The 15,490-nt window shown below is 42.7% G+C and overlaps 1 protein-coding gene across 4 annotated transcripts in view; it reads left to right on the top strand.

Annotated features, from left to right (window-relative positions):
• Positions 1 to 12,293: 12,293 nt before the first annotated feature.
• The window catches only part of LOC111407483, a 5,463-nt gene continuing 2,266 nt past the window's right edge, over positions 12,294 to 15,490 (top strand). For 2 of the 4 annotated variants that reach the window (XM_023036982.1, XM_023036980.1), the window contains exons 1-10: positions 12,294 to 12,472; positions 12,958 to 13,082; positions 13,176 to 13,237; positions 13,605 to 13,655; positions 13,741 to 13,767; positions 13,965 to 14,069; positions 14,330 to 14,437; positions 14,622 to 14,693; positions 14,800 to 14,850; positions 15,389 to 15,451. In XM_023036982.1, the coding sequence (XP_022892750.1) occupies positions 12,974 to 13,082; positions 13,176 to 13,237; positions 13,605 to 13,655; positions 13,741 to 13,767; positions 13,965 to 14,069; positions 14,330 to 14,437; positions 14,622 to 14,693; positions 14,800 to 14,850; positions 15,389 to 15,451 (648 nt within the window). In that variant the 5' untranslated portion in view covers positions 12,294 to 12,472; positions 12,958 to 12,973. Of the gene's footprint in view, positions 12,473 to 12,935; positions 13,083 to 13,175; positions 13,238 to 13,604; positions 13,656 to 13,740; positions 13,768 to 13,964; positions 14,070 to 14,329; positions 14,438 to 14,621; positions 14,694 to 14,799; positions 14,851 to 15,388; positions 15,452 to 15,490 lie in introns of all 4 variants that reach the window. The other 2 variants (XM_023036983.1, XM_023036981.1) reach the window with 2 other exon arrangements.

Genomic DNA, 15,490 nt, shown 5'->3' with positions numbered 1-15,490 from the left:
GACTTACGTTGTTTCTTGACCATTTTCGACTGCGGGAGTCTCCATTTCGAAAGTTTCAGTAAGTATTTGAAACTGTTCATTTCTGAAAATGGCTTCTGAGGGTAGTGGTAGCTTGAGGAGGGGGTTGGAAATAGTGAGGATGGACGAGCCCATTTTGGCGACCTCCTCTGAAATAGCCGAAGTGATTATTGGGGGGAGAACATATGGAAGAGACCAAATAGCTCGGTAGACACATATGTGCATTAGTGGGCGTCGGATTATCCCTCTAAGCTAAAGGTGCCGACCTGGAAAGACTTAGGGTTGAATATAGGATCCCAGATAGTGTAGATCTAATCCTACCTGAACCTGATGAGTGGGGCTGCTACCCTAGTCCGGGGTGCGTGGCAATAAGCGAGGCGATCCTTAGGGCTGGGCCTAGACTCCCAATCCACCCTTTCTTCCATATAGTACTTAGGTCATACGGCTTAGCTCCTACCCAATTGAACCCGAACTCCTGGAGCCAAATGGTGGGCTCTGGATGTTGTGGAAGGAGGCGTCGCTTGGGGGTAGAGATGTCTTTTTTTGTATTCCAGACCTTCTACGTCCCTAAGGTAGAGGCTGGGGGGGATAAGACTAGGGGCTGGTTCCCACACTCCATTCGTGCTTGATTTGTTGGGAGATGGGACACAATGGAGGGAGACCCCGTGGCGCCTCTTACAGTCCCCACGAAGTATTCAACATTTAGTGAGTACCGTGGCTTTATGTTTCTTGTTTATTCTTCTTCGGTTCGATTCTTAACTACTCTGTTTGTTTTTTAAGGCACTCTTTCTCGGTGTGAGTTATCCACCGACGACTTCGATATCATCTGCATCATTTACTAGCTGCCTCCAAAGAGAAGATCATACCACCAGCTGATCAAAAAAAACATCCACTTCGTAACGCACGACTTGATGGCCTCTCAAGGTAAATGTCCCGAAGCGAATATCATTCTGCACTTTTCGAACTGTTTACACGTACTAAAAAACTTGTTCCCTTGCAGATAATTTTAACAAGAAGCTGCCTCTGATGCCAGACTTAAAAACCATCCAAAGGATGATGGTAGAAGCGAGAGCCCTGAAGACCTCCTCATCTACGTACAAAAAGCAGATGGAGGATCTGGTGGGGCCAGCAAAAGGCTCCAGCCTTCGACCGAGGAGGAGGTGACGGAGGACCCAGATGCAGATTTGCTGCGGAAGGGTAAGAAGCCTGCTGCCCCCTTGAAGCGCCCAATTGTGACGAGGCCGCCTCCGACTCTGAGGCGGACAACAATTCCTACCGGGATGGTCATCCCAGAGAAGACACCTGTGCCATCAAAGACTTCTCTTACCCCGACCACATCGCCAGTAGCAGCTGTGCCCATTGCCCAAGTGTCGGGACAGCCAAAGAGGAAAAGGGCCCATCCCTCGAAGGAGGTGGACTTCTTGGGCACCAATTCAGAGGAGCCAGTGAAGGAAGTGCTGGAGGCTCTTCCTCCAGAGACGGCTGCGGTGGCGGTGGTCCATAATAAGTATTGGATCGAGGAATGGAGAGACCACACCACCTCCTGCACTGCCAAGAACTTGGTTGCGACCAACAATGCTTGTGTAGCCCGGGCTTTAAGCACAAGCATCCAACTCGAATACTTAGTGAAAGACCTCAACGCTAAGAAGGAGGACCTCGCCAAGTGCCTTGAAGAGGCGATGCAATATGGTGACCTAGTGAGGGAGGCCCGGGCCAAGGTGGAAGAGAGAGGAATGCAGGAGGCTGAGGCCCAGCTGGCAACTGCCAAGAGGGACATAGAGCATCTGAAGAAGGAACTCTATGAAGTGGAGTGTCAGGTGGCTGCTATTACCCAAAGAGTTGATCATGCAAACGAGCACCACTGGCTCGCTAGGAGGCTCTGGAGGCCTCCAATAAAGAAAAGGCGGAGCTGAGGCAGAGGGCGGATGCCTAAGCTGAGAAGATCGCCTCTCTGAAGGAGGAGCTGAAGTCGGCAGGAGAGGTGGCTGTACAGAACTTCATCGACCACTTCAAAGAACACCCCTTGTACGACGACTTTGCAAACTTCTGGGCTTCTTGGAGCGAGAGAGGTCAATCCTACTTTGGACATATCCTCGTTAGAAGTAGAGTTCAGTGGACCTACTGGAGGTCGGCCTGATAGGTGTGTCGAGGACCCTCCAGAGGCCCCTGGAGCAGGCGAGGCGAAGGTTGGGGCAGAAAGATGCCCCAGTATAATAGAGTTAATCAATTTTTGTATTGGCTTCAGCCTCTTTTGTAATCTAATTCCAAATGAATGAAATAAAATTTTTTTGTTAAGTATTGTTGCTTATGCTTTTCTATTGTGTTGAACCGTTTACATTTGAGTATATAAATGACAATCACTTAAGTAAACATGAAGTGCCATTTACCAATAACCGGTTAATAACAGAAGATCAGACTGATTAACATATTGAAGAGCTGAGGTAACAATTTACTAACCGATGTGACAAATAACTGAAATATCATTACTTAGAGAAGTTACATCACCCATCACTAAGGCATTTTTAGCACTTAGTAAGATAGGAAAGTTACAAATGAGATCGGATCATGACACATTTATTAGACAATATTGAGATCAGATCAGAACACAAGTTCATCACTGATAGTACTTCCTCAAGTGTTCGATATTCCATTGATGAGGGAGTGCTTTCTCTGCCATGTCTTCAATTTCAAAAGTGTCAGGTTGGGATTCCCTGTGGATACAGTAAGGACCCTTCCAATTCAGTCCCAACACTCCGGACCCGGTTGGCTTTGATGATGGAAAAACTCTTCTAAGGACGAGATCCCCGAGACGAAGAGTCCGATTTCTGACGTTGGAGTTATAATAGAGGGTCATCTTTCTATGATACTTTGTCAAGTTAGCCTGGGAGGCATCTCTCCTTTCTTCAAGGAGGTGGAGTTCGCTCATTCGAGCCTTATCATTACCAATCTCATTGAAGTATATTCGGCGGTGCGATGAGACTCCTACCTCAATCGGGCTCATGAACTCGGCTCCGTAGGTCAGAATGGTGTCTCTCCTGTTGCAGTTCGGCTAGTTGTTCTGATGGCCCAGAGGACGTGGGAAAGCTCATCGACCCAAGCCCCCTTCGAGGTATCAAGCTTCCTTTTCAGAGCATGCTTGATTATTTTGTTTACTACCTCAACTTGCCCATTTGCTTGTGGGTGATGAGGTGTTGAGAAATCCTTCTTTATGCTCAATTCGTCGTATAAATCTCACATTTTCTTGTTATTGAACTGTCTCCCGTTGTTGGATACTAAGGGGTGGAGAATGCCAAATCTGCAAATGATGTTCTTCCAGACGAATTTTGTAGTATTCGCCTCGGTGATCTTGGCAAGAGGTTCAGCTTCGACCCATTTGATGAAATAGTCAATGGCGACAATGGCAAAAGTTGCGCCTCCTCTTCCTTTTGAGAGTGGAACAATAAAGTCGATGCCCCATTTGACGAACGGCCAAGGGCCAGTCACTACGGAGAGGCTTTAAGAAGGTTGCCTTTGAATATTTGAGAAGCGCTGGCACTTGTCACACTTCTGGACAAACTGGCAAGCATCCTTTTTCAGGGTCGGCCAAAAGTAGCCTTGCCAGAGTACTTTGTGTGCTAGAGCCATTCCTTCGGAGTGATTCCCGTAGATTCCCTCATGGATTTTTCTGAGTATATACATGGCCTTTTCGCCTCCTACACATCGGAGAAGTGGCGAGGCAAAGCCTCTTTTGTAGAGGACATCTTCTTGTAGGACGAAGTGTGCAGCCCTTCTTCTTAACTTACTTACCTCGCTTCTAGAAGCTGGTAGTAATTGGTCCTTAAGATAGGCGATGATGGGTTACATTCATAATGGGATGCCCTCTATCCATAGCACATCTTCACCTTCGAAAATGGAGGGCTTCGATAAGTGTTCAATAGGGACAACCTTTAGTAGCTTTGAATCCTTGCTGCTGGCCAATTTTGACAGGGCGTCTGCATGAGTATTCTCTAGGCATGGGACTTGAATAAGCTCGAACCTTTCAAAATGAGGAACTAGGTCCAGAATGTCAAGTATGCAACCATGCCACTGTCTTTGGCCGCGAAGTTTCCATTGATGTGACTCACTACAAGCTGAGAATCGCTGCTTGCTAGGAGCCTTCTGACCTGCATTTCCTTCGCCAGTCTAAGGCCTGGTAGAAGGGCCTCATATTCAGCAACATTGTTCGAGGCTTTGAAGCCGAACCTTACTGCGTAATTTAGCTCGTGGCCTTCGGGGCTTTCCAAGACGATCCCTGCCCCGGAGCCAGCCTCTCCTGAGGATCCATCTATGAACAGTTTTCACGTTAGGGGCTCGACTGGTTCTATTGTCGCCTCCATTTCTGGGGCTTTGGCAAACTCGGCCACAAAACTTGCAAGGGCCTGGTCCTTGATGGCATGTCGAGGTTGGAACAGTATGTTGAACTCACTAAGCTTAATCGCCTATTTTAGCAGCGTCCTGATGCGTCTGTTCTTTGCAGCACTTGCTTCAATGGGAAGTTGGTACGAACTTCAATTGAGTGGGCCTGAAAGTATGGCCTCAGTTTCCTTGAGGCTGTGATGAAAGTGAGTGTCAATTTCTCCATGTCTAGGTAGCATGTTTCAACTGGGAGGAGTACTTTGCTGACATAGTATACCAGTGACTGGTGCTCATTTTCTTCTCTAACTAGGACAGGGCTGACCGCCTCATTCGAAACCACCAAGTACAGTAGTAGTGGCTCTTCTGGTTGATGTTTTGACAACAGGGGTGCCTCTCCTAATTGCTTCTTTAGCGTTTGGAAGGCTTCTTCACACTCAGAAGTCCATAGGAAGTTCTTTCCTTGCTTCAGCACATTGAAGAAGGGTAAGCTCTTATTTGTAGCTCTGGAAATGAAGCGACTGAATGCGGCTATCCGACCATTAAGGCTTTGGACCTCCTTTGGTTTCTGAGGTGACCTCATTTCAAGCAAGGCCATTATCTTCACTGCCCTGGAGCCAGCCTCTCCTGAGGATCCATCTATGAACAGTTTTCACGTTAGGGGCTCGACTGGTTCTATTGTCGCCTCCATTTCTGGGGCTTTGGCAAACTCGGCCACAAAACTTGCAAGGGCCTGGTCCTTGATGGCATGTCGAGGTTGGAACAGTATGTTGAATTCACTAAGCTTAATCGCCTATTTTAGCAGCGTCCTGATGCGTCTGTTCTTTGCAGCAGGCCTGGAAGTATGGCCTCAGTTTTCTTGAGGCTGTGATGAGAACGAGTACCAATTTCTCCATGTCTGGGTAGCGTGTTTCAGCTGGGAGGAGTGCTTTGCTGACGTAGTATACTGGTAACTAGTGTTCATTTTCTTTTTTGGCTAGGTCGGCGCTAACCGCCTCGTCTAAAATCGTCAAGTACAGTAGTAGTGGCTCTTCTGGTTGAGGTTTTGACAATAGGGGTGCCTCTCCTAAGTACTTCTTCAGCATTTGGAAGGCTTCTTCACATTCAGAAGTCCATAAGAACTTCTTTCCTTGCTTCATCACATTAAAGAAGGGTAAGCTCTTATCTATAGCTCTGGAGATGAAGGGACTGAGTGCGGCTATCCGACCATCAAGGCTTTGGACCTCCTTTGGTTTCTGAGGTGACCTCATTTCAAGCAAGGCCATTATCTTCACTACCCTGGAGCCAGCCTCTCCTGAGGATCCATCTACGAATAGTTTTCATGTTGGGGGCTCGACTGGTTTCATTGTCGCCTCCATTTCTGGTGCTTTGGTAAATTCAGACACAAAACCTGCAAGGGTCTGGCCCTTGATGGCATGTCGAGGTCGGAACAGTATGTCAAACTCACTAAGCTCGATTGTCCATTTTAGCAAGCGTCCTAATGCGTCTATTCTCTGCAGCACTTGCTTCAATGGGAAGTTGGTGAGAACTTCAATTGAGTGGGCCTGGAAGTATGGCCTCAGTTTTCTTGAGGCTATGATAAGAGCGAGTACCAATTTCTCCATGTCTGGGTAGCAAGTTTCAGTTGGGAGGAGTGCTTTGCTGACATAGTATACCGGTAACTGGTACTCATTTTCTTCTCTGACTAGGCCAGCGCTGACCGCCTTGTCCGAAATCACCAAGTATAGTAGTAGTGGCTCTTCTGGTTGAGGTTTTGACAACAGGGGTGCCTCTCCTAAGTGTTTCTTCAGCGTTTAGAAGGCTTCTTCGCACTCAGAAGTCCATAGGAACTTCTTTCCTTGCTTCAACACATTGAAAAAGGGTAAACTCTTATCTGTAGCTTTGGAGATGAAACGATTAAGTACGGCTATCCGACCATTGAGGCTTTGAACCTCCTTTGGTTTTTGAGGTGACCTTATTTCAAGTAAGGCCATTATCTTCACTGGGTTCACTTTGATTCCTCTTTTGTTTACAATATATCCCAAAAACTGACCTGAAGCCACTCCAAATGTGCACTTGAGGAGATTCAACCTCATTTTATATTTTCTAAGTATCTGAAAGGTTTGGTCGAGGTGACTTACGTGTTCATTGGCCTGAAGGCTTTTGACTAACATTTCGTCCACGTAGACCTCCATAATTTTGCCAATGAGTTCGGCAAACATCATGTTGATCAGCCTCTAATATGTAGCTCCAGTATTTTCCAATCCGAAGGGCATGACTTTGTAGCAGTACAGTCCTCTGTCTATGATGATTGATGTAGCCTCCTCATCAGGTCGGAACATAAGTATTTGGTTATACCCTGAGTATGCATCCATAAAGCTCAAGAGTTCATATCCGGCGGTGGAATCCACAAGTTAGTCTATCCTTGGAAGTAGGAAGCTGTCTTTAGGGCATGCCTTATTTAAGTTTGTGAAGTTTACGCACACCCTTCACTTTCCGCTAAGCTTTTTCACCAGGACCGGGTTGGATATCCACTTCAGATAGATGTCTTCTCTGATGAAGCCATTGCGGCTAAGTTTGTGTACTTCATCTTTCAGCGCCTCATACCGTTTCGGGTTGAGGGCACGTCTTTTCTGCCTATATGGGGCACAGGAGGAGTTGATGTTAAGATGATGGCAACTGATCCTTGGATCTATTCCCACCATGCCTTCATGCTTCCAAGCGAAGACATCCAAGTTCCTTTTCAGGAAGCTCACAATTTCTTCTTTTGCTTCGTAGGACAGTGCCTTTCCTATTCGCAGGACCTGACTGGGGTCCTCTGGGTTGGCAAAGAAGGTTTCAAGTTCTTTCATTGGGGTTGCATTTGGCTCGGAATCAATGATTCGGGGATCTAATTCATCAAAAGGGTGCCCTTCTTCAGGGGCTTCTTCCATGTCGACGTTTTCCTCCTGATCGGAGGTATGACCTTGTTCAGGGGCGTTGAGTATTTCCACTTCCAAATTAGGTTCACTTGCAACTTTAGTTATGATCAAGTTAACAGTTCGGGGCTCTGATTTTCACAGAGAGTTTAAGTAACATGCCCTGGAGCTCATCTGGTAAACTCGTACCGTGGCAATCCCATATTTAGTTGGGAATTTCATGCATAAGTAGTGGATAGAGGTGACAGCCCAAAGATCATTCAAGGTAGGTCTGCCCAATACTCCATGGTAGGCTGATTTGTGGTCTACCACTAAGAATTTCATGAAGTGTTGGGTCACTAGAGGAGCTGAACCCATCTCGATGGGCAGAGTAATTTGCCCTTGTGGGACGATGTTGTTTCCAGTAAATCCGAATAGTGGATCGATCATGGGGATCAACCCATGTTCAATTTGCATCTTGTCGAATGTGGAGCCGAATAGTATATTCACCGAACTGCTATTGTCGACGAGCACGCGTTTGAGCCCGTTTCTTGTCACTACGCCTCTCACAACCAATGCGTCATAATGGGGGTGGTGAACTCCTTGTGCATCTTCCTGGGAGAAGGTGATTGGGGCCATCCTATTTGCCTATTGGGATTCGTTGACAATGTAGGTGAGCATTGGTGGGTCCTTTGCTTCCTTTGTGTAATTCCTTTGGATATTCCTGGTGTTGTCACCGATGTGAGGTCTCCTAATAATCGTGTTGATCTCCCTGATGATTTGGCCTCTAGAAAATGGGGCCTGATCTTTCTATCTGGACTCTCCTTAATCCCTTGATTCTCTTCTCCGGGGTGACTGCACTCTATACCTTCTCTCTCCCCTGTTCGGGGAGGCGGATCTGTGAGGGTATTCGTTCCTTCTGGAGGGATGTGGGTTGTTCCGATTCGGGCGTCGAGGAGTGTCTCTGCACTCACCGATGTCATGCCTATAGAGTTGGTGGAAAGCGCAAAATCTTGCCCATTCCAAGGGCTTGTTTGACCATTTCTTCTTCTTCTTTTTATTACTATCAGTTCCTCTAGATGGCCCTGCTCCGGCAGGAAAATTCTCGTATGCCAACACTGGCACTGCATTTAGCGTGGCAGAAGCCGATGCCTGTCTGGAGGTGGGAGCTATTGTATGACCTACTTGAGTCCATTGTTGATTGACAAGGTGTATTGCGGTCCTCAACCTACTTGCCTTTGAGGTGGAGGGAGTCCCTGCGTGGAACGGTTTCGGTGATCAATCATCTCTTCGCTGACGACCTCAACTCTCATCATTTCTACCAGTTCGTCATAAGTGGTGGGATTTTTACTGCGCACATCCCTCCAGAACAAAGTGTTCATGTTGAGGCTGCCTTTCAAGGTTGAAAGGGCTTCTCTGTCAGTGACCTGCTCGCAATATGTGATTTCATCTGTAAACCTAGCAAGATAGCTTTTTCAGTGTCTCTTCAGGAGCCTACCTCATATCTTGCAGGCGTTGCACCGGGGCCTCTCATTCTCTGCGTGAGAGGTACTGGTTTAAGAATGCCTTCTTCAAATCTGGCCAACTCTTAATGCTCAAGGGAGGAAGTCTGATGTACCACACTTCAGCAGCTCCGCCTAGGGTTAAGTGGAAGGCTCTACACTTCAAAGCAGGCGAGGCTCTCTTGAGGCTCATCTGTGTCATGTACTTGGTGATGTGCTTCTCCGATTCCCCTTTCCTTCATACTTGGGGATCTTAGGGGGCATGAAATTCGCAGGCATTGGGAAACTTTGGATTTTCCTTAAGAAAAGGGAGGTTATCATTATCATCATCAATTTCATAGGATCAGCAAGGCCCATCTGACCTTTCATCATCTTGAATGTTCTGGAGAGGTGGAGGTGCTTCTCCTCGACTGCCCCAATCAACTAAATCCCTTCTCTCCTTCCTATTTCTAGGAGGAGGAGGTGCTTGTTTTTGCTTCTGTTCTTGCCGAACTGATCTTCGCACTGAGCGGACCCTATTACTATTCGATCGAAGATGCTGACTGACCTTTGTACTTCATATTCTTGAGGAAAATTGTCCCCCAATTGTGGTTCTGCTGGCTGTCTCCCTTGCACATAGGATGTGGCTTCAATACCTACTTCTTTTTCGAAAGGGTGCTCTTTGTGTTGGCTCACATTTTAGCCATTCCTTCAGTGAGCATGACTGTTCTTTCACCTCGGCGACGTCGATGATGGGGTCTCTGGTGAGTGACATTGTTACGGAGCACTTCTTCTTCAGAGGCCTCTCTCATAGGGTTCTCGTCTTCATGGCTGTAACTCATCTTATCTCCTTTTTCAAGGGTGATAAGAATTTAGATTATAACTCGACTTTGCTCTTTTACAAGAACGTGTCCTTTTCAAGGTAAGTCACTAGTTTTTCGGTGATTTCTCTGGTGGAGAATGTTTCTTTGGACGGTTCGTTTCCCACAGACGGCGCCAATCTGTTGACCTCGCAATTGGACCTTCCACGTGGCCAACCGATAGTTACCCCACGTATTCCTCCCTACGCATAATCAACAGACGGTCAGATGCACATGGCCGGAACCAGCGGGGGTGGTGGCGACCGCATACACTCCGACGGTCAAGTTAGCCTCAGATGATCGGAACAATACCAAGGTTATGCAAAATAGTGGGGAGGAGAATATATATTTGCTTGTTATGGAAAGCTATGTTTTAAGAGTTTCATTACCTCTGTCCCTTGTCAAACCTTGGGTATTTATAGGTGAGGAGAACCGTTGGATGTGGGACACGTGTATGCATTTGACAGTGTGAGGCGTCTGTTCATAGGCGTCAATCAGCCGCGTCTCTAGAATAGGCGGGTAATTACTTCTCCCGAGTTGAGTTGACATAAAGTTGATACGTCACATCAACTAGGCTTATGGAGATGTCAAATCAATTAAACCTTGGGGGCAGAAAGGATCTTGACATAGATCTCTTTTTGGAATTGACGGTAGATCCTCTGATAGAGAACCTCGAAATGTACTGCGCCTCGATTTCAGGGACGAGAAGCTTTGGTCGGTTCAGTAGATTGTCTATGCCTCACAGTGCGTTAGCAAATCGACAATGTTGGTGGTGGCATCACTTCGAAACCACTTCGGATGGGTGTTGAACACCTAGTAAGACGCGGTTGTAGACTTTCCAAAATGGTTCAGGGGCGTAATGGCTTTCCCCGTCTTCTTCTGCATGCTTTGGTCAATGTAACCCTTATGGAAATACTTTGATGATGGAAGCCTAGCACTTGTTTGATTGAGTTGGCCATCTATTAGCAATCTCTCCCCCCAAGAGAACTACCAAAACCGTTGATAATGTGGAGGCCAACAGTTGGTTAGAGAATGGCAATCTGTCTTTAAGGGTGTTGAGGGAACAGGAAGTGCTAGCCTGGAGTAAAATGTGCAAAACAATATCGGTCCTCAAAAGTAGGAGAAGTTTGACAAAAACTGAAGATATTTGAAGTTACTGTGTAAAATTGCGGATTTAACGTGCTCAGAAAATGGGATCTTCAATTGCAAGCTCCCATCCCATCGGGTGGAATGTATAATAATTAATAAACAAGATTTCAACTAAGAAAACTGTTAGTGTTCAATCCACCTTACCAGATGTACCTAATGGGAATTGATTCTCCTTCCTTCGTTGCTATTCTTTGGTGTTGGGAAGAAGCTCTAGTGATGCTTTAATGATCAGTTGGAGTCTTGGATCTTGTTGAGAGGAGTGAAATGGTAATGTCCGGAAGTATTCTTTATTGTAGTTGAGTAAACATTGTTTTATGAGTTGTAGATTTGTAATAAGAATCTCCTTGAAAGGAAATCTGATTCCTCCTCTTTTTGTTCAATTATGCTTATTGTACGTCGCGATGACATCTTCTTTGACCATCCATTTGTGTATAAAAATTTTGGCCATTGATTTTACAGCCATGCTTGGTGTATAACCTATTTGACAATGTCTTTGATAGAATGTCACACGACAGTCTATCAATGGACAGTTTAAAAAAACACCATTTTTTCTTACAATTAAATTTTGTCAACAATCTTTTCTGTCCACAAGGTGGTAAAAAATAATGTACAAATAGAAAAATCTTTGATTTTACAAAATGTTGTTAAATTTAATCTAGAAAAATTTGCCGACTCACATGATGTTAAAGAAGTTGTCAAATTTAGTTCCCGTTTGTTACTGATTAAAATTCAAATTTTAATTTAAATCAAAGTTAACAATTAATTTTAATAATATATTTTATGGATTCCACAACTTGTCAATCACATTTCATCAACTTTAATTAAAATCTACTAGAAAATTGATTTTAATCTCCATCAAACAGGGTTTAAAATGTATGTAGCATGATTTTTTTTTTTTTTGATTAACTTTGACTTTGTTCTCGAAATTTGACTATTTTTGTTTAAAGATGATTATTAAAAATAACATTGTGTCAATACATGGCTTAAAGATGTTTGAATCAATAAATCAATGGCTTCGATAATCATTTTAGGGTCAATTGTAGTGGCAGTGTCAAATCTTTCAAAAAATGTGTAGATTTTACCCGATTCTTTTAAATTAGTGCAGAAAAAGGGCATTGGGACGACTTTCGTCCAAAAGCTCACGAGCTCGTGGACTTGTAAAAAATGGGGAGGGGGGGGGGGAATCTCGAGCTCATGGGCTTGGTTTGTGAGTTCACGAACTCATGGGTCGAGTTGAGTCGAGCTTGACCCCTTGAGCACGAGCCAAACTTGGCTCATCACTTTGATGAGTTGAGCTTGTGGGTACATGGGCTGAGCCGCCCATTGCCACCTTTACGTTTAGAGATCATTTCACTGCACGAGTTTAAAAGGGTTGGAATTAAAGAGGTAAAAAATGACGATTGAAATAGTGAAATAACAATAAAAAAAATTAATTTTTTGGAGGGAAAAATTGTTGTCAAATGGAGGCTAAATTGTTCTAACAAAATATCCTAATATTTTACTATGGTATTATTTCCATCAAAATGTCATTTAAAAATATCAAAAGTTATAACCAAGTTTGGCCGAAGAACCCTAACACAAGTTTCATCAGTTTAATGCCTCTGTGTAGCAACAGAACAGTGACTACTGAAGAAACGGTGAAAAATACGAGCTTGAATTGGGCACTTGACAAAGTGATTCGTTGATATCTTGTATCTTTGTCAAGAAACATTCAAAGGTTTGGCTTCTGTTTGCTTACATCTTTATGGTTTTTACATTTATGGCATGTTTGGCTGGATAATGTATACCAAACATGAGCTTTTAATTTATGATTGGATTTTGGTTTTGTATTATTTTATTCCCCTGCCACTTGATATATGCATCCGCTTGGAAGGGGAAAAAACAAAATTTTTTCCCCCTTTACTAGAAGAAAAATTGAATTTTTCATTATGAGATTATATATTGGGATTTGGTTGAACACTAGAATGTGCTCAATTAGTATGTTACCCAATTCTTTGATTAAGTTTAATTTAAGATGATATATTTTGAGCTTTTCCAGTGTAAACCTAATAATGCTGCTTTCCCTTTTATAATAGTTCTCTAAAGTGTGTGTTAAGTATTTTATGAATCCTTTTATAGTTTTGTAATTCTCTTTTCGATGAAAGTTCTATACTTGAACTTGAGCCTTGATCTTTTCATAGATTTATCCAACTTTGGTGACAGAAAACAACAGAGATCAATGGCAGCCGAATCTGATGTGGGAGCAACTGTAAGTGAAAATCAGCAGCCGCAACAAAAGATACAACTATATCCCACCTCAACTGGTGAAATATCCTCCTTTTGGAGAGGTCTCTCTCAATTTCTCCTTGTTTTTTCTTTAATTTTTCCGAATCCGCTTCACTCTTTTCTTGATTAATACTTAATGAGCATTCTGCTTGCAGAGAAATATGAAAGAGATGCCAATAAATATTGGGATATATTCTACAAACGTCATCAAGATAAGGTCGTTTCTTTTAGTTCCCCAGAGCTCTAATGAGACATAGAAATTTAATAATTTTAGAAAATAATTGCAGTAGAAAAGGATGTGATCCTTCCTTCGGTGGTTAGTTTTGAAGTTGTGGAGTTAAACGCAGGGAAAATGTCCTATTACAAATGTAATAATCTTTTCAATGTATTGAAGAATTTGATTCTTGAACTGTACAATAATAGTTGATGTATACGCTGTCACTGCTACACGGGGATTTGCATATTCTTGGACCTTATATTTATAAAAATTCCTGGCGACTGTTGATTCTCATTTTTCCCTTTTTGTTGCTATTAACAATCAATATAGTGGCAGTAATTGGTGCAATACTGTCTTTTTTTCTCAGTTCTTTAAAGACCGTCATTACTTGGATAAAGAATGGGGGAACTACTTCTCTGTAAGTAAAGCAAATTTTCTTTTGCTAACAGTTTTTCGTAAATTACTTGGTTAAATTTCCTACTTACACAACTCAATCCTCATAGGGAGCAGGAAGAAAAGTCATCTTAGAGGTAATCCTATTTTCTCAGTTATCATAATTTGGTTGATTAATTTTGTTCGCCTCTGTTCTGGTGCAAGTAATTAATTTGCCTGCACGTGTTAAGCTCACGTTTAAAATTCAAATTTATCATAGTTCTGAGGCATTTAAACTACTTTCTTTATTGGTTTCACTCTAAAAACGAGAATCATGAGAATTACTAATTACCAGGTTGGATGCGGAGCTGGAAATACTATCTTTCCTTTGCTTGCAGCATACTCAGATATATTTATACATGCCTGTGATTTTTCACCACGTGCAGTGAACTTGGTTAAGGTTAGATTTCTTGTTTGCTGTTGCGTGCTTTTGAAATGATGATAGTCTATAAAATAGTTATATTAATAAATCTTCACTTCAAGTGTTTCCTAAATCTTACTCCAATATAATGCACATGAGGCACAGAATCTACAAGATGGAATGAGGATAATGTTTTAAAAAAGGTTTCAACATTTAGAGTATGTTTGGTAAACAATACTGAATAGGACAGTATCTTAATTCATCGACAAGATATTAACTTCCTCCATAATACCGTTCAGATGCACAAGGATTTCAAGGAGGACAGGATTAGTGCATTCATTTGTGATCTGACTGTTGATGACCTAAGCCAACAGATTTCTCCTTCTTCAGTTGACATTGTGACCATGGTATTACCAATGAGTTATGCTTTGATGTAGTTGGTGCTATATTTGAAAACTTATTCATATTATATTATATTATTTTGAAGTTACACTGTTCAAATCTAATTTTTTCCACAACTTGTTGATTATTTTAATTCCATGATAACCAAGTAGCTATTTTACTTATCACACTCGCTGACATGTTAAGTAGGTATTTGTTTTATCTGCAGTATCCCCCGAGAAAATGCCCCTAGTGATACAGAACATCAGAAAAATTATGAAGGTGATTGGTGATTTTATGCCATGATGAATTTCTTTTTACTATTGAGCTTTGTGTGAAATTTGAATTTGTTCAATGTGTATCCTAATTTTTTCCCCTTCGTATACAGCCAGATGGTTATGTATTGTTCCGTGATTATGCAACTGGTGATCTTGCTCAGGTTGGATATGTCAAAGTTACTTTTTCTTCATGGTGCCATAAGCAATTATTGTTTTTACTTCTCTGTGCAATAAATATTAATGTTTACAGTCATTAATTGGTCGCATCATAATTCATATGGCCTTAGTGCCCATGCTGGGACAATTTCTGGTATTTGTTAATTCATTTCAGATTTTTGCTTCAGTTTTTAATTATTATACGCGGGGTGGTCATTACACGTCTCGAGTTTTATCTACCTAATGTTTTATGTAATGTTAAAGCTCCAATGTTGGAACTTTTACTTACCCAAACATTGTTTGGGAACAAAGTTTACTAAAATGTAATGTTTACTTAATTTTGAGCTAAACCAAAGATGCTCTTAATAATAAATGATAATCACGCTTTAGTTAACTTTCTCTCTCTCAATGTCACCTTCTCAAACCCTGCAAAGGCTAGACACTAAGGGATAGTAATATAAATTCTTCAGTAAGGTCAATTGTTTTACTCAATAACAACAATGTGTTTGTTGCAATGCCGTTTACCCTTATGTCCTATCACAGGAAAGGTTCTCAGGCAAGGAACAGAAGATCTGCGAAAACTTCTATGTTAGAGGTGATGGCACTGTAAGTTGTTTATTTATTTATTTCCCCCTCACTCAATTC

The sequence above is a fragment of the Olea europaea genome, chromosome 13, assembly GCF_002742605.1.
Source record: "Olea europaea var. sylvestris chromosome 13, O_europaea_v1, whole genome shotgun sequence".
Taxonomy (NCBI): domain Eukaryota; kingdom Viridiplantae; phylum Streptophyta; class Magnoliopsida; order Lamiales; family Oleaceae; genus Olea; species Olea europaea.
The sequence above is the reverse complement of the archived record's forward strand: the minus strand, read 5'-3'. Positions and strand labels throughout refer to the sequence as shown.